The 24,174-nt window shown below is 38.6% G+C and overlaps 1 protein-coding gene across 1 annotated transcript; it reads right to left on the reverse strand.

The window, feature by feature from the left end:
* Positions 1-2,788: 2,788 nt before the first annotated feature.
* On the reverse strand, positions 2,789-23,961 carry LOC133997426 (heme transporter FLVCR2-like). Its single transcript, XM_062436998.1, has 11 exons — positions 22,943-23,961; positions 19,750-19,891; positions 15,919-16,059; positions 13,010-13,077; positions 10,707-10,810; positions 9,674-9,784; positions 7,726-7,831; positions 6,964-7,075; positions 5,351-5,406; positions 4,156-4,297; positions 2,789-3,298 (listed from the first exon to the last, which is right to left on the reverse strand). Exons 1-10 carry the CDS (start codon positions 23,519-23,521, stop codon positions 4,223-4,225), a joined length of 1,494 nt encoding a protein of 497 aa, XP_062292982.1. The 5' UTR covers positions 23,522-23,961; the 3' UTR covers positions 2,789-3,298; positions 4,156-4,222.
* Positions 23,962-24,174: the final 213 nt, after the last annotated feature.

A 24,174-nucleotide genomic window follows, 5' to 3' on the forward strand; every position in this document is an offset into this window, starting at 1 on the left:
GAGGAGGATTGAGTGTTTGTGCTATTCGGCTACACGCCACGTGAGTGAGGTACACATCCTGTGGAAATACTTGTAATCTGCCACATTATCATTCCCACAAGATCATAAATACGCAAGTGTAGGGGTAGGCCATATGGTGACTATACATGCTTATACTGAGTAAAAATTAAACTGACCCTTTAAAAGAATGACTCAGCATTTTGGGAAAGATGCTTATTAGCTTCCTTGCAGAGAGTTAGCTCAGAAGATTGATATCACTGTCATATCTCTGCATTAAGAATCAAGCCTAAATGATTAGCTTAGTTTAGCATGAAGACTGGAAACAAGAAGCACAGCTAAACTGGCTGTCCAATGATTAGTTCAGTCACTCTAAAGTTTTCCTATAAACATGTTGTATCTCATTAGTTTAATGTACAGTACCAGTCAAATGTTTGGACACACTTTCTCATTCAAATGAATGGGAAAGTGTGTCCACATTTTTTTTTAAACAGAAATGTAAAAATGACAATGTGAGGTTTGTGGGGAAGTTGGAGCCAGTGTTTGGTTTGTCCGCAACATGGCAGAGGCATGCTCCCCGTGTAGATATAAAAGGCTCATTCTAATGTGACAAAAACACAACATTTCTTATTTTAGGTGATTATACAGTGATTAATCTACTGCACTAGATGCCACCTTTTATTATACATTTACCAGATTTTTTGGCAATTTGGAGGCAGCGGAAACCATTTGTGAACACAACATGCACTTACCATGATGTTTAAAGTTGATATTTTAAACTTGTTAGCAATAACAATTATAAAGCTCACTGTAAAGCGGATTGGAGCTACAGAGTCAGGTGATAATTCTCTGTAGGTTCATCAGTTCTTTTGTTGTCAAAGATGCTTTTTTGTTAAATTTCTAGAAATAAACTGTATCAAAATATGAAATTACATATTCCATGGAGATTTTATCCTTATCATATCATATCAGTACTACCCAGGTCACATGAGAACAAGAGATGTTTGTTTGTCTGTGATTTAAAAAGTCACATTTTTTAACCAATGCTATGAGGGAAGAAAGTGTCGTTTGATCCACTTTTGAAAGAAAAACATGAGGTTTTAAAGCAGAAAAGTAAAGGCACAAAAAAAGTGACAACAGAAAAGCAAAAAAAAAAAAGCTCTTAGTAATAACCAAGTAACCAAACCTTTGTGTGTACAGTAAGTTCTACCTAGCAGCCCTGAAATGTCACATGCATACAAGGGGCCTTATTCAAACATCCATCTCTACTTGTGGGCGGGCGGAGTGTCAGGAGTTTCCCTAGCAAGCCCAAGGTCACACCCTGCTCGTCCTCATCCTTTTGTGACCTTCCTGTCTACCGTTCACATATTCCACATTAATAAAGCTCTTAAAAAGGAGAGAACTCTGCTGTGAGGCAAACATTTTAAATAGTGTTGACACAATAAATGACAAAAAAAGGCAGCATTGCATGAGTATGATGTCAGGCTTGTACCTTCTCTATTAAACCAAACAGAAATTCTCCCTTGTGTTTCTCTGCTCTTTCTGCCATCCTAATCTGAATTAAAGTGGCATTTGATCCATTTGGATGACTGGCAGCTGGTCTAAAACTAGTTTTTTTTAGAATCAAGTTATTTAGATAAGAGTGCAGAGTATTTTTATGACATCCTTTTCAGCTTGTTTGTGCTGTCATGGACACTAAAAAAGTATTTCCCCAGATGTATGTGCTGGTGAACCTGTATTACCAGGAAAAAGTCATGATAGAAACTTTTAACAGCTGATCTATGCCAAGGATCAGTCATTAGCTAACTAGAGAACAGTGAGATCACCAGAGAATCAATCAAACTGGAACTGCTCTTAGCGCACTGGCCTTAAGTCAGGATGATCTCATAATAACAGAGCTGTTCAGAAGCAACTTTATCTCTTTATGCCAATGAGATGTTTATGGAGTCATTTATTCAGAACAGCACGTCTACTTCATTCATTTTTGGATACTTTTTCACATCTGATTGAATGAAATTAGAAATTGAGATGACACTGAGAACACCGACTATATCTACAATCTACTGTAATTTCTTTCTTTTCGTTTGCTCTTTGCTTGAAGCCTTCCAGGCCTTTTTGTTCATTAGAGGGGTTGGTGCTGTTTGTATGTTACAATGTCGTCACCATGTGGCCAAAAGGGGTACTTGCAATCTTGTATTTATTTATATATTTTTTCAGTCATGATACAGATTTTAAATCCTGTAGTACACGAAGTTCTGAAAAACAAAGTTCTGATGCAACACACTTTTAAAACTTTGGCAATTAGAGTTATTTAAGTTGTCATGGTGCTGGTATAGTAAGCACTACTGTAACCCCTAAAACCAGCATATAACCTAATCTTTTGATCAACATGTCATGCTGTGGTTGCTGCAGAAAGATAAAAACTGCTGTGTGTGTCTTGATTTGTCCCACTGAAAAACACTGTAATCAGTGTTCATCTGACATTTATCTTTCTGATAACAGAAAGATAAATGTCAGTGTCAAATTCATATACAAGGATTATGTGTAATATGTCCCTGATCCCTGACTTGTATTGGGTGTGGTGCATCTGGGTTTACGTTTATGCTTCTACAGTGCTCTCTGGCTTTAGATAATCCATTATAAAATTAGATTAGATTAATCTTTATTGTCTCCCTTGGGAGAAATTTGTCTTAGGCATTTGAGAGAACATAGCAGCACACAACCCCACGTATGTGTATAAATACCGTACACAAAATTAAGTAAATAACATTCATAAAACTGTTTTAATTCATGTTTTATTTCATGTTTTATTTCATGTAAACAAAAATATTGTTAGCTCCATAACTATGATGTCAGTATTTATCCTTCTTTTCCGTTACTGCCAACTGCCTTGAATTAGAAACCATTCAATATGCTGTACGAATTAATTCAAGTTCTACCAAAATCTATCATAAAAATGGGACAAACAAACATTTCACAGATTTGTGAGATTTTCAAGCAGTTTTAGTGTAAGCATTTCATTTACATTCAAATATTTAAAAAAATCTGTCTGAGACTGAAAGATTTGTTAGGCTTGGTAAGAATATCATTAGCATAAAAGATTTCATTATAAATAATTTATACAACATTGTACTATCTAAAGCTTCTCAGAAGGGAGGTGAGTTTACACTACAACAGGAAGCAGATCATAAGAATTGTCAAAGTTTTTGTTTTCTTCCTTTCTTTATGTGTACATCTAAAGTTTGGCTTCTTTGATGACGGTGGGTGCAGACAGGCTCCCATTGTGGCAGTCGGATGTTCCCTATAAATCAAAACAGGTATGTTAATTCATCAGTTGTATGAATTCAACACAGAAGTTGTCTTTTATTTGTTCTGTGTTGATCGGTTGAGCTTTGTGCACAAAGAGTCTCATTAAAAACAGAAACTATACATCACAGTACACTACTTACTGACATAATACATGATTGATATAAGTTCCATTATCAGCAGATCTTTTTTCAAATGACCTTACCTGTGCTTAGCTTTTCATGGCATCTCTACAACAAGTACCGTATCTTACTTATGTTGCTTCAGGTTAATGATAGATAAAAGGTGCAAAATACTTTTAATGTAAAGTAAGTCTTTGCTGATATCCTGTGTAATTAACATTGCTAAATAAATTATCTGCTCATAAATCAGACCCAATCACTTCTTTAGCTTAAGAATGGTAGCATATTACTGCTTTATGTGTACTGATTTGAACAATGTCTTCATTCACATTTCTTCAGTTCTGCATGACAAATGACTCATACTTGACTGCATGACCATAAAAACACGTCACTACACAGACTTTGTCAGTGGATATCAATAAAAATGTAAAATATATGTCAAACATCCAAACAGGAAAATAGCAAGGTACACTCCCATGTGAATGTGATAATGTGCTTTTTAATGTTATATTATCATTATATGGCTCTTATAAATGTTACCTCAGGCACATTGGCTGTGATGGGATATAAAATCACACTGAAAGGAAGGATTTTGGTTTTTTTTAGGACTGTGTGAACATTGAGCGTGATCTTTCAGAAAGTGAGAGCAGGTTTAACAGTGAAGGGTGAAAGGGTGTGAAGCAGGTGTGGGTGATTATTGACAGCATGTGTTGATTGCTGGTGCTCCTACCTTTGTGCGTCTGTGTGTTGAGCTAAGATTTGAGGGGATTTTTTTGGAAGCAGAAAGGGTTTATTGATCAGGCTTGAGAAGGAGGAGACTCAGAGATTAAGGCCGTGGCTCCGTAGTCTTGTCCCGACATCTGCCCCTCCGCCTAAAACAACAGCTACTGATCACTTCTCATTCATTTATACAGGGTGAGCCTCCAGTCTAGGGTGAAGTTGTTGCAACAGAATCTGATGATCTTGTCCTTGTTTGAGTTTTTTAAGTGAAATAAATTGAATTTAAATGTTTTAAAAGTTGAGATGTTAAGGTTAATCTTCTCAAATAACTGTCATTTTTTAATATAACATGAATTCGATATCAACAATCATCAGGACCTTCACCACAAACCCTGAAGACCCACCCAGGCATCAATATCAACTCTTCAGATTTTGTCCACAGTCCAGTCACCTCTTGAGGGCATTGCTTTTGTTGCTTTTGTGTCCCATTCAAATAGTTTCTTAACTTTGCAGCTCATCTTATGTGAAGTAAACTGTCTCATTATACTATCTTTGCCTTTTTCTTTTAAGAGACATTTCTTTCACAAATCATCTACCCAAAGCAACTCTGCCATAGGGGACCAAGTCACACAGTGGTGAAACAGAGAGAAGTCTATTCAGACAGAATTAGGACAGCAGGAGTTAGCTCTGTTAGCTCTGTTAGTACTATCCTCACAAATTCAACAAACCCCTAAGATATTTGTTAGTTCAACCGTTTTGAACATAAAAACATATCTTGTATTATTTGAATCCCCCAGAGCCAACATTTATGAAATTACCTCAATAAATGGAAACAGTTTTGAAACAACACATACATGCTCTGTTTAGCAACATGCAGACACCTGATGGAGATGAAAATTCAACACATGCAATACAGATAGTGTAGCAGCATCAGCCCATGGTAATCTATCACTGTTTTTATGGAAAATTGATTAAACCAAGCAGACAAACTGACGACTACAGCAGAATTAGACACAATAAGGAGCATAGAAGGAGTTATTTCTGAAGCAGCACAAGGCACACATGTGACTGTAACAGCATGCCCTCCATGCAAACTTATGACAGGCTAACCAATAAAACAACCCATGTTATACCACCACCGCCACCGTTGTTCCTGTTTTGTATATCTCCATCAAACAAACAAAGCATGACACCCTTTTACTTACTGCTGCTTTGGCCAATAAGTTTGCTTTTTGTCTCCGCAGGTCAGACTTGATTAATCCTGCAAGAGAGTAAGGACAAAGAACAGGTAAAGCCTGCATGAGAAAATAGCATGTGAAACAAAAGAATAAAAACATTTTAGGACCATTTCCCTGCTGTAAATCAACTTAAAAGACCTGCCCTGACAAGATGTAATACAGGTGACTATCCACTAGATGGCTCCTATTTACAGACACATTGCAATAATAACAGAGACTCTACTAAAGTTTAATGCACTTTAAGTATTTCCTCAGACTGTGGAGCAACAAATGGAAATCTGAAGAAAATAAAGTATGTCTTACTAAGTAACATAGCCTAACTTATCTTCAAACTTCTTCAAAAATCTTGATTGCAAATTAATTATTAATTAAAGTTCTAATTCAGGTCAACGTACCTCAGAAGAAATTATAACCTTTGTAACTGAAAAAAACCATTATAGAGAACCAATACTGACAACTTTGTGCAGTTCAAAGAAATGTATTTTACAAATCAAGAAGTGGGAGTTAAGTTGCGGTTTTCCTAAAAGCTGTTCTTTTATTGGCAGAATGACTACAACAAGCGGTCTGCTGTGTAAGTTATAAAGAACAGTGAGTCCGTCTGCTGACCTTTGTGAGCAGAACAGTCTCATTAAAGAGGGTCGGAGTGTTTCTCCAGTGTGTTAAAGGTTTACCTCTTCAGTCGCTAATGCATTTTTAAAAAGTTATATATTGCTCATAAGCCTCTCAATGGGCCATGCAAAAAAGACCTAAGTGACTCTATATTGGCTCAGGAGTTAACTGAGGCATGAACTCTCACCTTAAGACTGAGCTACTGTGTCAGTATGCCTCCACAACAACCATCTGAGTGATTTCCATTACTCAGTTAATTGACAACAAAATGTGTAAAATAGACTCCTAAATGATTTATTATTACTGCTGGACATTTGATTATTTGACTCTGCTCCCATGGTCACTGTTTGTCTACCATGTATTGCCTTTTTATGTCTTGTTTGTATGTTATTTTTTTACCATGCCTGCCTCAAGAATTGCCCCTCTGGGATGAATAAAAATGATTTTAATTGAATTGAATTGAATATTTAGATATGGTTTTCTAGAAACTTTTACTTGAAGCTTTTCATAATGAAAAGCATTCACTTCTCGGAGAGGAGGACGTAGGATGGAACAAGAGATCGCCTGTCTGCGGTTACACGCTGTCTATTCAGCACAGCACTTTTTATAAAACCCTTTTGAGGAAAATTAAGAATTTCCCAGAACTTGAGCCAGAACCCTGAGCTATTTTTAATGTCAACTAGCCGTAATGCTAGGAAGTGACAAAATTATTTCTGAAGTATACATGCAATAAAAACAAATTTGTCAAAATGTTAAAAATATATCTGCTTAACATTCAACCCTGAAACTGTCCTTCAAGTTACTCAGTAACCATCATCTACATTCTTGGAATTTAACATTTTCCAACAGGAAGATTAGTAACTCATAACAGAAACAAAACAATTCTTGTGCACTCTGACCAAATGTGACATAAAATCAGTAGCTTATTATGACTCCATACAGTATACGTTTCACAGTCAGAATGGTCTTACCTGTTATTATTGTGCCGATTAGAAGAAAGACACAGAGGAAGATGTTTCCTGCCAGAGTGCCAAAGTGGTCGATGATCTTTCCCTGGCAGATGGTGAATATAATGCCAAACACCTGTGCATGCAGAACATGCAATAGTTGAGAATAAAGCTCACATTTGCAGCCAAACAAGAGTGTTTACCCGCACTCTAAAAGCTTCATTTTCATCACTCAGCTAAGACTAAGAAGCTAAAGCCTACAATAAGTAGGATCAATATCTTATGGCCAGCCAAAAATGCTGCATGCATTCCTTGCATGCAGCATTATAATGCCACTACCTGTAATCTGCTACAGTGAGGCCTGTTTCACAGAAAGTGATGTGCGAGAAATTGCAAGAAAAGGTGGTATTTATATTGGTGTGCTCAAGCATGGGTTGCAAGCATGCTGTAAATTGCAACTTGCAAAATTGGTGAAGGTTCTGGGTCTAAAAGGAACAAACTAATTTGCAGCCTTTTAAGTGCAAAGTCAAGCTTTCAGCATTTTACTAAGTTATTTACTGGCCAAACTCTGCAGACTACTTTAATTACACTATTGCATTGTCTTAATGGATGGTCTCCTTAGAAACCAGTGTTGGCTTATTTAGGTGAAACAAAGTGAATGACTCACTTTTCCTGTTCAACCACTAAAATTACAAACATTTGCGCTCATTCTATTTACGTCACTGTTGTTCTGGGCTTCGTGCCACTATTAAGTTCAGCATGACCCTGCAGGTCATTGATCTTTACCTGGGCTGAACAGTTGAGGAGCCCAGAAGAGGTCCCCTCAGATTCTGGGTACGTCAGCTCGACCGCATACTCAAACCCCAGTGGTAAGTAGCCTGTCATGAAGAACCTGGACAGCAAACAATTACATTTTAGTTAAAGTTATAGAATCACAAGTTCATCATCTAACTTGGTATTAAATTAGATCCCAACCTCAGTTTTAAGAAGCATATAAAAAAGATGAGTCACACATGAAATACCACCTAATTTAGTTAATTTTAGGTATATTAGAAACTCCCTCACAATATAGACATCTAAGACCTTCCTGAATGCAATGATCATGTCGCACTTCTCCTACTGTGTGTGTTGCTGGTCTCAAGGGTATTCCTAGCTCTTATCATCATTATTGAAAATCCTCTATGTATTTTTGACTGATTTTTCTGTTACTGTTACAAAACCCTTGGTGCTTATTTTGATCTAAACTTCAATATTACAACCTGGATTATGGGTGCAAACTTTTTTACCATCTGAACATCAGTGTCCTCCCAGGATATAAAAACAAACACTCTTGACTGTGGCTTAATGACACTGGTGATGTAATTCGGGAACAACAGGCTTTGCAAACAGACATCAGATCATGTTGTCCTCCACTGAAGTAACAACGAGTGAAATTGGATCACAAAGTCCTTGCATGGCAACAGCAGTAACACACATTTCTTTTATGTGTGCACCGGCTTCCGCTGCTTATGTGTTGATGAAAAAAGCATACCATGGTGGCACCTTTGCAAGTTGTTGCTTTTGGTTTTACACATGAAGGTCCACAAAGAGTTTTGTATAGTAATATGTGAATAAGATATGTAGAGAAATACTCTCTGAATAATCTGAGGACATTCTTAGAATATAATTTTTTAGATACTGACATAGGGGAAAACTTAAAAAAGGTACTTGGAACAGTAGTTGCACACATCAGAAATGAAAATGTAACCTTCTTAATTAAGTACCAGAAATTCCGACAGAAACATGAAGCAAGATGGAGCTCATTAACAAATGAAGCTTTCTGTGAGTTGTTTAGTGATTCATGTTTGGTGAGTCACATGAATGTTGTACACTGTCTGGCAGGCCTGTGTGTGAATGTATCGTTTAATACTGTATGTAGGTGTGACACAATCTGTGCCACTGAAGAGGTATAATTTTACACAAACAGCCACATAAATGTTAAAATTGAAAGTAAAAGTACGACTGCTAGCTAAACAAGCTAAATACAATTAATATATATTATAATATGCAGTATGTACCCAGGACTTACTGGAAATCAGCAATGATAGTGAGTGGATTATCCTGGTGGTATAAATAAATGAAGTTTAAGATGATTCCACATAACAGCGGCCACTATCACTGTCACACTTTTTTTTGTTTTTTTATCTCCATTAATACAGGAAACCTGCTTTACCTCTGCCCTATATACAGTATCCTGAGTTTAGATACTAAGGTCAGTGTCTGAAAAAGCAAATCTGTACCTCAGGTCATGTAGTGTTTATGGCTGAATGCTTATCAAGCCAAAGTTGACCACTAAATCAACACAGCTGTAAATTATTGTCACAAATGTCAACAAAAATATTCTATAACAGAATTAAAATTAACATAACAGAACTAAAAGCATGAAAAAGGAATTCACTGGAAGAAGTTGCACAATGTTTTCGGCAGGTCTACATCACTCATTCATATTTTTTTTATAAACCACTTTGTTTTGTGCAAGGAATATATACCGCCTTGCTTACTACATTTTTAAAAAACTTGTACACAGTCATTTTGGTGTTTTGATCGTATATACAGCACATATTTATATGTTCTGTCCTTTTCTTGAAAGAATAAGGTGTTCAAATATTATACACATGACCACATTCAAATTTCAAATTAAAAAATTTACCTTTTATATTACTTTATAGGTTAAAAATAAAGAATGAAAGAATACCCAAGAGATCCAGCAGTGATGAATACCACCCAGAGGTGTCCAAGACTGAGTGTAGCAGCATAGACGATCATCCCCACCAGAGACATGAAATAGACAGCGAGGGTAGTCTGCCTGGTAAAGACACAACAATCATTAAGGTTTGAGGTGGAAAATCAAGATAAATTGGACAAACTCCTCAGGATAACGACGTCTCTGTAACAGACCGTGCTTTCTTCTACCGTGGTTTAAAAAATGTCCAATGTTGGACTACAGATTCTTAGATTTAGTATACTGAGTGTACTGAGATTAAAATAAGTTAATATTACAGACATTACAGAAAGCTGAAATTATGTGTTTGTGTCACAAAAACACATTTTCGTACATTTTGTTCTAAACGTTGACCACAGTGACCATAAGATGATTGATTTTAAATTGTACAAGTCATTTCAAAAGTGCAGTTGAGGAGCCTAGAGGATAAGTAATTAACAGATGAACTGCAAGGTATTTTAGAAAGGGCAAACAGTGTAATTTAACTCTGAAAAAGAGTACTTAAATATCTGGCTTAGACAACAAAGCCAGCAGCTGACTGCAGCTGCATATGCGCCACAAACACGTTAGCATTCCCCCATTTGCAGGTCAAAATGTGTAAATAAGACAGTGGGGGTGGACTGTAGACCACCCCCAACCCCTTGCCCCCACAGGGTGGACACTGCTTTCACTACACAGCCAGGAGGCAGGAGCAACAAGTCACAGAGCTCAGTGTAACAACAGCACACAGCACCTGGATAAATAGACCTAAAACCCCAACAGCCAACACATAAACAAGATGTACAGTGAAATGAGAGAGAGAAATGACAATAAACAGAATACAATAGAGTTTGTTTGGCTGCTTAATGATGGATAAAATCAGTCAATCTGTAAGATCATTTACAAAATATTATCTTTTTTATTTTGTTCCTTTGTGAATTATTACTTTAACTCCCTTTCTATGCTTCTATTTGATCCACCAGCAACCTACCTCTCTTGTACTTTCCTTTTAAGACATTTGCCTTACTTGTAAGTTTTGCTTCTGTCCAACCAAATGCCGCAGATCAGGGAACCAACCATACCAGCAATGACAATGGTAAGGCCTATCCTCCCAGCATTCACCTCTTCCCCCTAAAGGGTAAAGAAAAACAGGATATAAAGGTTAGTGACTTAATGGCCTTACATACCAAGGCAAGGCAACTCCAAAGAAAGTGACACATGAAGGACTAGTCCTTAAATTTCAACCACATGTATTTCAGGTGGATGATGTTTGATGAGAGAGATTCAGCATTAATTTGGGCTCAGAGTAAACCTTCCTCCTTATGAATGGACAATGAGATTTAAAGGTATAGTTGGCAAGATTCTCACATTAAAACTCACGGTGATACTTAAAGCTGGAGTGCAGAACATGCAGAACATCACACAATGCTGATTGACTATCACTGCTGGGTAAATCTCTGTATTTCGCAGTATACTGGAGTTTTTTTTATGTCTGTGGTAACATTCCCATGTCAGACACCAAAGATTGGTTTTCAGAACTGAAGGGCACCCATAGAGCCTGTGTTTCAGACACCTCCACCATCTAAGCCAGCTAACTTCCGGTTAGCCATCCACTGACTTGAGGGATAAAACAGATTAATCATGTGGCTTTGCTAGACTTTACAAATGTTATTGGACCGAATGGATCAAATTCTATAGTAAAACAAGTCATTTTGCGGGGTTTGTGACTCTCAAAACGGGGACAGAGACGGGGGCCAGTTCATAGAACTAGAGTGACAACCAAGTAAGTTTTATTTATTCTCACTGCCAGAAAGGGGAGACAAAAGGTTCCACCCTGCAGGTTTAAACTGAGAGAGGTGTGAAAAGTTAAAATGATGATACACTAATAATCTGATAAGTTTAAAAAGATTGCAATTTCATGGTCTGTAATAAGATTAAAATGCTGTGATGAGGTTTAAAAAGATCATATGTTCATGACAAAAACAATTCATAAGATGTTTTAAAATGGGTTAAAAACTGTAAAAACTCATGGTATGTTTACAAAGGGTTTAAAAAAGCTAAAAAGTCTCTTCACTTAATTCATAGTTTATTTCATTGTTCATTGTTAAAAGTTAGGATGTAACAGTATTATCAGTGATCGACAATGTGGTCTTTATCCGTTAGTCTGAGATCGATTACTCTGGTCTCCACCCACATACTAGGGGAATCGCGCTATTTTCCTCATTACAGTAAACGTTGTTACTGAGGAAACGCCACTCTTATCACTGTCGTGATTATTTCTCCACTTATTCAGGGGCGTAACAGAGTCACTAAATCCTCCCACAGTTTCAGTCAACTTGCCTTATCTGACATTCAAAACCACTATCACACTAAAGTGTGTAATACACCCACTGGTCTCTGTGTCAGTGTCCTGGTTTGCCTCGCCTATGCATGAAAAGTACATGTGTGCATGTTAGGAGCATTTTCTAATATGGTGCCTCTATCAGCAGTAATCGGCAAGACAACATAATTTTGTCTGCGCTTACAAATCAGAACTGTTTAAAACGTGACTTTTATGGTGTTACAGCGCTGTGATTAAGGTCTGATCAGGTTTAGGCTCAAAAACACTTTTGACTGATCATGGTTTAGGTTAAAATGATATCTTAAAATGTGGTGTGGGTTAAATTTACCATGTCCTTAAAGTTAGACAACCTTCATTGTCATGGCAACAATAAATTGTACAATCATGATAGCCTCCTGCAACTACATCCACTTTTTGCCTTCCTATCGATCCCTACCTGTCTTCTACTAATGTGGTACTACAGCCTCTAGATGGAGTTGTTGGCATGGAGTCTGCACACGTGTACTTTTCTGATCTAGACAAGGCAAAACATCACAGTATCCTATATTAGATCAGCAGATCTATTACACATTTTGGCAAGAGACTGGGCTGGATGTTGTAGTGTTAATATAACACAACCACAGGAACTGATACTCAAAAAAACCTAATGTGCACTGAATGAGCTCTGTGTTCAGAGAAAACAGGATTTACCCGTGTTAAATCTATGACCACAGTGCCCTTTGTTGATGTCTTGTTACATTATTTCTGGGTATTAAATGTTCTGGTTTTTAAGTTGAAGCTGCCAAGATGTGACGCTTTGTGGTGGAGCTTTAATGAGAGATAACACTGCTGAACTATCTCTCTAACTATCAATATGTCAGACTAAGGTAACTGTAATAAAGGTTTTGGGTCATGAAAATTATTAGAGTTCAATACAAAGGAAACAAAAAAAGACAAAAGGGTTGTGTTAAATGTGTGTATCATAAACAAACATGGTGAACAGGACTTACAGGGTAATGATCGATGATCATGCGGTTCAGCAGGGTACCAACAGCGTAGAAACAACCCACGTTCAAACCTGTGAAATAATGGGAAAGATTGATACACAATGTCTACACTGGATGAGAATTTCCTTTCAGTGAACTCTTCATAATGTTGGGAAAGCACTGAAATGCTAGAATATGAGCTGTCAAAGGTTTTAGAGTTGTATCTCATGAGCTTAATCCAGCTAGTTTCCAAAACAGAGCGCTGTCCCGAACCAAGGATTTCTATAAAAGGATCCATCAGCACTGGATATTTTAGACAAAGTTGGTAACTCAGACACAAAAAGAATATACACCTACAAAAAACATATCATAAATACATTCTGCAGGGGAATTCTTAAAGAATGCATCTATTAAGGATGTGATATGTGTGTAATATATACACTACCGTTCAAAAGTTTGGGGTCACCCAAACAATTTTGTGTTTTCCATGAAAAGTCACACTTATTCACCACCATACGTTGTGAAATGAATAGAAAATAGAGTCAAGACATTGACAAGGTTAGAAATAATGATTTGTATTTGAAATAATATTTTTTTTACATCAAACTTTGCTTTCGTCAAAGAATCCTCCATTTGCAGCAATTACAGCATTGCAGACCTTTGGCATTTTAGCTGTTAATTTGTTGAGGTAATCTGGAGAAATTGCACCCCACACTTCCAGAAGTAGCTCCCACAAGTTGGATTGGTTGGATGGGCACTTCTTGCGTACCATACGGTCAAGCTGGTCCCACAACAGCTCAATGGGGTTCAGATCTGGTGACTGCGCTGGCCACTCCATTACCGATACAATACCAGCTGCCTGCTTCTGCTCTAAATAGTTCTTGCACAATTTGGAGGTGTGTTTAGGGTCATTGTCCTGTTGTAGGATGAAATTGGCTCCAATCAAGCGCTGGCCACTGGGTATGGCATGGCGTTGCAAAATGGAGTGATAGCCTTCCTTATTCAGAATCCCTTTTACCCTGTACAAATCTCCCACCTTACCAGCACCAAAGCAACCCCAGACCATCACATTACCTCCACCATGCTTAACAGATGGCGTCAGGCATTCTTCCAGCATCTTTTCATTTGTTCTGCGTCTCACAAACGTTCTTCTTTGTGATCCAAACACCTCAAACTTGGATTCATCCGTCCACAACACTTTTTTCCAGTCTTCCTCTGTCCAATGTCTGTTGTTCTTTTGCCCATCTTAATCTTTTTCTTTTATTGGCCAGTCTCAGATATGGCTTTTTCTTTGCCACTCTGCCCTGAAGCCCAGAATCCCGCAGCCGCCTCTTCACTGTAGATGTTGACACTGGTGTTTTGCGGGTACTATTTAATGAAGATGCCAGTTGGGGACCTGTGAGGCGTCTGTTTCTCAAACTAGAGACTCTAATGTACTTATCTTCTTGCTCAGTTGTGCAACGCGGCCTACCACTTCCTTTTTCTACTCTGGTTAGAGCCTGTTTGTGCTGTCCTCTGAAGGGAGTAGTACACACCGTTGTAGGAAATCTTCAATTTCTTAGCAATTTCTCGCATGGAATAGCCTTCATTTCTAAGAACAAGAATAGACTGTCGAGTTTCAGATGAAAGTTCTCTTTTTCTGGCCATTTTGAGCGTTTAATTGACCCCACAAATGTGATGCTCCAGAAACTCAATCTGCTCAAAGGAAGGTCAGTTTTGTAGCTTCTGTAACGAGCTAAACTGTTTTCAGATGTGTGAACATGATTGCACAAGGGTTTTCTAATCATCAATTAGCCTTCTGAGCCAATGAGCAAACACATTGTACCATTAGAACACTGGAGTGATAGTTGCTGGAAATGGGCCTCTATACACCTATGTAGATATTGCACCAAAAACCAGACATTTGCAGCTAGAATAGTCATTTACCACATTAGCAATGTATAGAGTGTATTTCTTTAAAGTTAAGACTAGTTTAAAGTTATCTTCATTGAAAAGTACAGTGCTTTTCCTTCAAAAATAAGGACATTTCAATGTGACCCCAAACTTTTGAACGGTAGTGTATATCCTTATTTAATTTTACTTTCAAATATTAAAGTGTATATGAGCCTGTTACTTGAATGTAACTGGGCACCAAGAAAGAGCCAGCTTTAGCTCAGTTAAACTGACAGGAGCAGGTGGAGCTGCAGCCTGCAGGACAGAGGGCGATGATCACAGGTAAATCTGTGTGTGACCAACTGAACCCTGCATATTTATCTAGTATCCCACGCACCATATACAGGAAGACAGGCAGACAGAAATATACACACACACACTAATAATAGTCACATGAGAAGTGTCAAATTAAATGACTCTGTAAGTTCAAGGTTAGACTAAAAGTGCTGCAGTGTTTCCGTAAACTGCTCACAGCTGTTGGAAATAGGCTGACTTGCCTAAGTTGACAAACTGCAAATAAAACCATTTCATAACACACAGTTCATTTACTTCATCGATCAAACACATTCGTTACATATTTACGAGACTCTAAACTTTGAACCTCTCCAGGAAATGCTCACTCGCATCTCCACGTGTAATTGAATGACTAATGACTAGCATGCACTTAAAAAAAAAAAGAATGATAAGATAAACCTAATTACACACCAGTCATCGAAATCAGCCAGTGGCTTCCCTGCTGAGAGAGCAGTAATCATCCAGCTGGATATGAGGCAGGTCACGAGTAAAGCTGTTGTATGAATTTGACAACTTCCTATTGTGAAAGACGCTGACAATAAAAATCTAGTTATTGTTACTTTCCCACCAAAAAGGTCAAAGTCCTGCTTGTGGATCATCTCTAAATCTTTAAAAATACTGAAATACAAACTGGTTTAGGTCATTTTTAAAATTACCTTTTGGTGTAAAACTAATAACAATTACTGCTGAGAACATTGATGACCAACCATAAGTGATGATGAGGAGGATGAAGGGCTTGTTGCGGAGCAGCCTGCGGATGGAGGCGGTGTATGAGTACTGCTCTGGTGGGATGCTGCGAGCTGTGGCCTGGGCCTGAGTCGGTGGAAGTTCAGGACGCTCCTGGAAGACTTGACATGAGGAGACACCAACAACATTGTCAAATGCAGTCAACACGAATAACAGCAACTAAAAAGCACACATCACACATATCAATTAAAGTGGCTTTAAATGAGTGAGCTCATTGTTGGTTAGGTTCTGCAAATGACGTTTGTTGACAATAGGACAAATATAGAAAATCGCCAAGCAAAGGCTTTAAGGCACGTGTAACAAAAATGATCACAAACAAAAAATAATAATAATAATGTCATATGTATTCAACGCCTTATTATATCTTGAAAAATACTGAATAATTTAACATGACAGTTTCCACTTTTGCAATTTTTCTGGCTTTGGTTGCCTCTACATCTGCTTTCAGCTATTGAAACTAAAGGGAAAATTTAGAATAATATTGGCTATATGAGAGATTATCAGAAACTTAGTGTTGGGGATAAAGTTTCTCCACTAGAAAAAAATGACTGAAAACTTCCTAAATGTCCTCATGCATGTCGGAGAGGGGCATGGAGCTGTGCCTCAGCGCTCAGTGTTTTGTGTTATTCACATTCCTACACAGATGGACAGGTCCAAACGCATACAAGCTGCACACCTCCGCATCACACACAATGCCCATTTTCTTCTATTCTTCCACTGAGTGCTCTTCATGCTTAAGGACAATCAGCCAGTCTCTGACCCACAAGACTGTCACCTTTTAGGAAGATAACTGTGATGTGACCTGCTTCAGTCAGCTTTTCTCCTGGGTAAGAGTGCGTGCCCTCAGGCCCCATGGAGAAACGCAGATGTCAGTCTTTGTGGTTCTTGGAGGTGAGCCAGCTTTCCCCCCCTGCCAATGAATGTGACCTGAGAGTTTGTGTACAGTAACCAATTCTCACTAATCCCATGAAAGTAGCCTACTCTTGGATACAGCTGGTCTACCACTGTCAAGTTATTTAAATTATAACATGATCTCATATACTGTTTACTGTGTTTTTATTGTTTTTCAAGGGAAATTATAAGTTTCATTTAAGTAGCCTTTGGAGTGCTCACTGGAAATTTTACAAAACAGTTTGCATATGCTAACTTTCCCTTTATGCCCCTGGTGATTCCCCTTATTCACTCAACCGATTCACATACGCCACTCGTATTGGCTTAATGCAGACCAGCTCTGTGGTTAGCTTTGGTTATTGGTTCTTTTAGAAACCAAACTTCTATCACCTCTCTCTGCACACAGTTTATGCAAATCTCTGCATCCTGGGACTTCGTCTGCCCTGCTGACTCACAGGCCTGTTGCAGGGCTACAGATGGCCCTGCCAGCAGGACAACCCTCACACATGGCATCTTGCATGTATGTGTGAGGGTGTGCTGTGTGTGTGAGTATGTGTGTCATATCATGAAACTACTGCAGCCAACTGGTGTGAATTATGTCACAGGAGTAACCAAGTGCAGCACAAGTCATGTTGTTGCGCAAACCTCGCTCAATCACATGGAAATGGAGGAAAGTATGTAAAAAAAAATCTGTTGTGATGAATTTTGCTTTGGCCTTAGAAACCATTCAAATTAAACAGCCCAAGAGGAAAAATCCTCTTTGATTGTACTGCTCACAACTCATGAACGTGCACACTACGGTGAGTGATGCAAGTACTTTGCAATAAAGGAATTGTTTGACATTTTAGTTTGACAACAGTTTGACAAATGTGCTCATTCGAGGTCTTGCTGAGAGTTAGACAAATACCACTCCCATATCTGATTGCTAAATATGAAGCTAGAGCCAGGAGGTTGTTAGCATAGCATCGGGACTGAAAAGTCTTGTCAATGTTTTGAGCTACACTATTTGGTGCTACAGTCAATATCATCATCATCATCATCATCATCATCATCATCATCATCATCAGCTACTAGACATTAAACTGGTGACCTGCTGGATCACTCTGTGACCTATCATTTGCAACTATAACCAGCTAACATGCCCAGCTAAATTGTCCAAAATTTCTCTAAACCAACAAACAATTCCAGCCTTATACTGGCCAGACTGGGTGAGATGGATCAACCAGCCTGGCCTCGTATGAAACAAATTGACATATTATACAAATTAACATATAAGCTCATAAAAAATAAACCTGTGGAATTCAAAAACGCACATGGTACACCTTTCAGTTAGTCAAATTAGCAGCAAGCTTACGTCTGCATTTCAAGGTATATAAGGAACAGTAGACTGCAGTGAATGCTAACAACACTGACAGTTTAATCAGTCTGAATATTGTGCATGGTACTACTATGGCATGCCTTCACAAGCATCCTTTTGTGTCTTTGAATGCAGAATTCTTGCGAGCGGCCCCCGCCCGCCCCCCTGCTCCTACAGGACAACAGCTTTTTCATGCGACTCGTTACCCAGTCCAGTGTTCACTATAGGCACTATAGAGTGCCACACACTCACAACATAGAGCATCACTGGATATTGACTAAACACTTCTGCTATTAATCGATCTACTCTCAAAATGACAGCATATGATTCTAATTTTATCTGCGCTAGAAATAAACAAATGCAAGGTGCTAAACATAAAGTTGAAGATACAAACTCATGTAATATATAAGGGAATGGTAAGAAATGCAGTCACAAGGGTTAACGGACAGAAAAGTAGACTACTAGTAAGCAGTTTTCCTAACATATCATATCCTGTTTGTCACTGTTTGACCTACTTCCTTATGCCAGAAAAAGTCCTGTTGTGACAATAAGTTATCTATCTATAATATATCTTTAACTAGCATTCACTTAACAAAATAATCATGTTGATGTCATTATTTCTAAAGACCTTTTGTACTTTTGTGCCCATTCCCGTGACATCTCTCCTGACCTTACTCATTACCACAACAGTATCTTTTTCGTCAGTCTCCCTTTAGGGAAGGTTTTGTGCTGATTGAAACATGCAGGTCAGCACTTCTCTTGTCTATTGAATGGTGCTTCTTGTCAAGACAGTAACGCTGCTGTAAATGAAAACCTTCGTCAAGTACATTTACTGAATAAGGAAATCCCATTAGCCTGAATGAAATAGGCCCCAACAATACACATCAAAAATCTGTGAATAATAATGTATGATGGAGCCTGTGGAAAGGTTTGAAGCAACACAGTACCTGAGTGATGAAGTCTCTGATTCAGTCACTCACTTGGCTGTTTCATTGACAATCTCACTGCTTTATCCATTCATAAAGACCCGAATTACAGAGTGCAGTATTTCAAAGGTTTCCGTTAAGTTCAGTTAATTTGCATTTTATGTAAAAATAAGTCTGTCTGTCAAAACTGGAAAAAACACATTTTTCGATTACCCTTTATGGTGTCTCGTCATGCAAAAAGTTTCGGTTTAACTGCAAATGTCTTAAAATATCTGCATCTTATTTTTTTTCAGTTGCTCAAAGAGTCGAGAGATTGCGTCTAAAAAACCTTACAACAACGAACATCCTGTTTGAATCCTGTTTACTCTGAATAATTTTTTTTATTGGAATAGTTTTTATTGGAACTACTTTCTATCAAAGAAATTGTCCCAAAAAAGTGCTTTGAGCAGCGCAAACAAAATTACATGTTCTTCCATTGTCAGGAGATGTTTCACAAATGCACATTTTAAAACTTGAGCACATAAAACAAAAAGCCACTTGGCCATTAGAAGAAAGTGAGATGTTTTTTTAGTGAATTGTGTGAACTGACACTTTAAAAGCTACATGACTCATCTTACCAAACACAACGAGGATGAAGAGTACGGTAGCCACTCCCGCTGTGATGTAGAACATAATCCTGATGTGGTGAGCCAGCTCATCCATGTCTTCCACATTAGGCACCAGGATGGGAGGAACAAGAAACCCAATGGCAATACCCAGCTGTGAGGCAATGCACATATTACACAAATTAAACAGAGAATGGAAAAAGAAGGTTTAGAAGTGAACAGCAATTTAAAATCACAGCAGTTGAAAAACCCAAAAAGTTCTCATTTTAACTAAATTTTCTGAATATCTTTGCATGATTAACTGAAAATTGATATTGCACTTTACAGCTCAGCTGCATGCACATACTGACCGAAAAGCATCACATCATGTCATCTAGACAATTAATATTGCTTGTTTTTGACACTATTGTATAATCAAGTCATTTAATCATGTATTGTTTGCTAATTTGCTACTGTAATGTAACTTTAAAACAAACTGTGTTTCAAAATGGAATAGGAGTCGTGTTATTAACATGTTATACTCTATGATGACACAGTTGCCTAACATCTCACTTTTAAATTGTGCAAAACCAAATAAATACATTTGATGTCCTCTCTTTTCATAAGTCCAGATATAATACCTCTAATCTGAAACCTGCATGTGCAAGTCAGTGAAAGAAACCACGTCCTATTACTAATTCAGATTGCAAGGTAAAGTAATTGCTTAACATAATCTGTGTTAGAATCCATTTTTCAGGATTAAATTGCCAAACAGCCAGTAGTATGACAAGCGATTTCAGCAACCAGTTGACACAATTTTCTCAGGACTCTCACAATAAGAAACTAGAAGACCTATGTGACCCAGGCATCCGGTCCCGCACTATGAAATCCACAGACAGCAGTCAGACATTTCACACCTCTCTATAATGAACCCTGTTCCACAAGCATGATTTGTTTAGAGTCAGCCAAACCTGATTTCCAAGAACTCCAATCGAGCAGGCAGTAGAAACTTCTTCTTCTCCAAACCACACTGAGGCAAGATAAGAGGGAATACCAAGAACAAAAACAGTGGCCACCGAGCACACAAACTGCCCAAAAAAAGTGACTCGGAACAGATTTGGACCTGCACTACCAATTTTTATCCAGGCACCAATGCAGTTAAAGGCTGCACCTACAAGGACGACATCCCGGATGCCCCTGTTGTCCAGAAGCCACAAGACGGGCAGAATAAGTGGAATGTATGTCAGCAGGTAGATCATGGACAGCCAGTCAATGGACAGAGAGTCAATGTTGTAGAAACGCATGAATATGTTACTAATGATGCCATACTGGAGCCACATGAAGGCATTGCTGGCTGAGACGCCACTGAAGAGAAACAGCATGACCCAGCGACGGTGGTAAAGTTTGGTCTCAGCCTTCGGGACGAGCTCTGCCTGGTCGCCATGTGAAGTCTCAACATCTAACCGGGAACCAATTGAGATGGGTCTGCCCAAAGGTCCTGGACTCCACTGCAGCGAGGCAAGGCCTGGAGTTAGGTTCTTTGCAGCCTTGGACCGTGGCCATTCTTCACTGCCGAGTTCAGAATTTGCACGGTTGCCTTTCAGAGTATTGTTGTGTGGCATTTCTACCTAAAGCAGGCCCCTAGAACGTGAGAGGTCTTTCAGTATTAGAGCCTGTATCCTAACAGGTTGCTGTCCGGTGGGTAAACTGCTTGTTGTAGAAAAATGCTTTTCTCAGAGAGAGAGAGAGCACAGCTGGAGCTGATGTTTCTACTGGCTGTGTCCCTATAGCAGCGGCCAGTGTCCTCAGTCCATTCACAACTCACTGCATGTGATGGCACTGAGCCTCTCTACCACATGTTCACATATTCATTACATTCAGTCTTGTCACGTGATATCAATTTAGTAAATTTTGCAATTCTACCAACTTCCATTTGATACCTTATACCTAATGTTTAAATGACACCGAAAACAAAAATAGGCTCTGTTAAACTTTAACTGAAGAATGTGTACAAAACAACTCTTGTGAATGTGAGGAGGATTTTGGAGGTTGTTACATCTGAACCACAGATGACCTGAAGGTTAATGTTTCCAAATCTTTGTTATTGTTTACCTGCAATCTCCTGTACTGTTGATGATAATAACCAGAATATTCTTTTCCTCAAGTAATTTTGTATCCATGCTGTTAAAATCAACTTCTATCTAAGACTTTGCAGAATGAGTAGACTGTGATACAGCCTGCGATCTCTGACATATAGCTTAGACTAGCATTTCTTCTAATGTACTCATATAAAGGCAGTCAGTTCGGATGCAGTAAAATAACTGATGATACTAATGATACAACCAAACTGAGAACGGATAGTCCATTACCTAAAGCAGGTAGTCCAAACACACACACTGTTTGTGTGTGTGTTTTTAAGCATACCTACTAATAGCAATATGCTTGGAAAGGTACACTATTTATTTGTTTGTGTGTGTGTGTGTGTGTGTGTGTGTGTGTGTGTGTGTGTGTGTGTGTGTGTGTGTGTGTGTGTGTGTGTGTGTGTGTGTGTGTGTGTGTGTGTGTGTGTGCAGATACATTTTTGTAGATGTAAAATGAGTGGTAAAACATGAAGAAGTTTGTCTGGTGTTTTTAGTGTCAGTGACAACAGTATGACAATTCTGTGGAAGAAATTTAACAATTTTCATTGGTTGTGTCAGTAAGTATGTTTAATATGTAATAAATTGTGTAAAACATTTAAGCTGTGTCATGCTATATGTTTGGAGAGATTAAACCTAATTTAAAAATTAATACAGACCTAAACTAGTGTATTTGAATGTCTTCATATAGCTGAAGTGCTACTGAGTTTTGCAACATTAAAGTATAACATCATGAGAGAAATTGTTTTCTCTTTATTTCTCATTGTTATACGTTCTTTATTTGGAGCTTCAATTCTAGTATCATATGTTCCACAAAGGCATATACATCGTGGTTGTTGTAGTTGCAAAATCATGTCCTCTCTTGCATGCTGTTTACTATGTATTGCTTTCATTCATCCTGTCTCTCTAGAGCCATTGACGAATAGGAGAATGCAGTGTGGTCGCTCTAACGTGCGTAATTACGCAAACGTGCCAAATGGGCTTGGGACTGTCCAAGTGGTCAGTGGTTAGTGGGGCTGTTACATTTAGACTAAATCAGTGATCAAGTAAGTGAAAAGCTCACTTGACTCATTTGCTTCATAGCCTACCTGATTCCCGAAAACTCCAATTGAGCAGGCGGTGGACACCTCCTTTGAGCCGAACCACACTGACGCGATTCTCGAGGGCATCCCAAGGATAAACACCTGAGCACAGGAGCAACAGAACTGCCCTAGGAAGGTGACAGCGAACAGGTCGCGTCTGACGCTTGTCACTTTGATCCACGTCCCTGCACAGTTCAGCCCGGTGGCCACAATTGCGATGACCCGGAGCCCCTTCTTGTCCAGCAGCCAGGTCACCGGGAAGATGAAGGGAATGTATGTCAGCATGTAGATCATAGACATCCAATCTATAGTGAAACTGTCCACGTTGTAGAACTTCATGAAAATGTTGCCGATGATACCGTATTGTATCCATTGGTATGAGTTGCACAGTGAATATGAGCTGAAAAGCAGGACCATCATCCAACGGCGTTTGTACAGACGGGTGGGCTTCGTTTCTTGACCGTCTGGCTGACTCTGACCGTCGGCGCGCTGCGCCGTGTCAGCCACCTCCGACTTGACATGGTTCTCCAAATCTGCCTTAGTTTGTTCCTCGTTTAGGTCTCCCGGCGATTGTTTCTCACTCATGTTAAACTAGTCACTTCAATATACTCATGGAGTATGAAATTTACACTTTACCACTTTAAACTTTACTTAAAACGTGGCTAAAATTCGCACCTTCCCATGGGTGAACCAGCGCTTTCCGAAAGTAGCACGTCAACGACAGATAGGCCTACAACTTCATGTTTTAACAAGACGAAGTTCAGCACTAACCATAAAATTAAACGCGTCCGGCTGTTTATCTGAATAGTTTATAAATGAGCAGTAAAGGCTTTACAACTTCCCGTTTTTGCGGGACTCTCTCGGGTCCATTCAATTCATTTCCTTGCCGGGTGGAAGTTAGTTTAGTAGTCGAACTTAAGTCTGAAGGTGACACAATTCAATAACATAAAGTTACAGAAAATTTCATGAATGTATTTGAGTTTCGAGTTTCCCCGAGTGTCAACACGTGAAGGACCGCCTATGACCCTCCACCCGGACTTAAAACAGCTTTGGGCTCTTGAAACTTCAGGCAGGGCGGAGTCTACTCCTAAACTGTGCTTGTGTCTATTGTATGAAGCCTGAAGCACATAGTTCTCTCTTTGTTACGTATGTGCAAGCTCTTCTATAAAATACTAGCAATGTCTTCAGTTGGGAAATGACACGTATTGATGGTTTATTACTACTTTAGTACAACGTCT

Source organism: Scomber scombrus, chromosome 17, assembly GCF_963691925.1.
Source record: "Scomber scombrus chromosome 17, fScoSco1.1, whole genome shotgun sequence".
Classification (NCBI taxonomy): domain Eukaryota; kingdom Metazoa; phylum Chordata; class Actinopteri; order Scombriformes; family Scombridae; genus Scomber; species Scomber scombrus.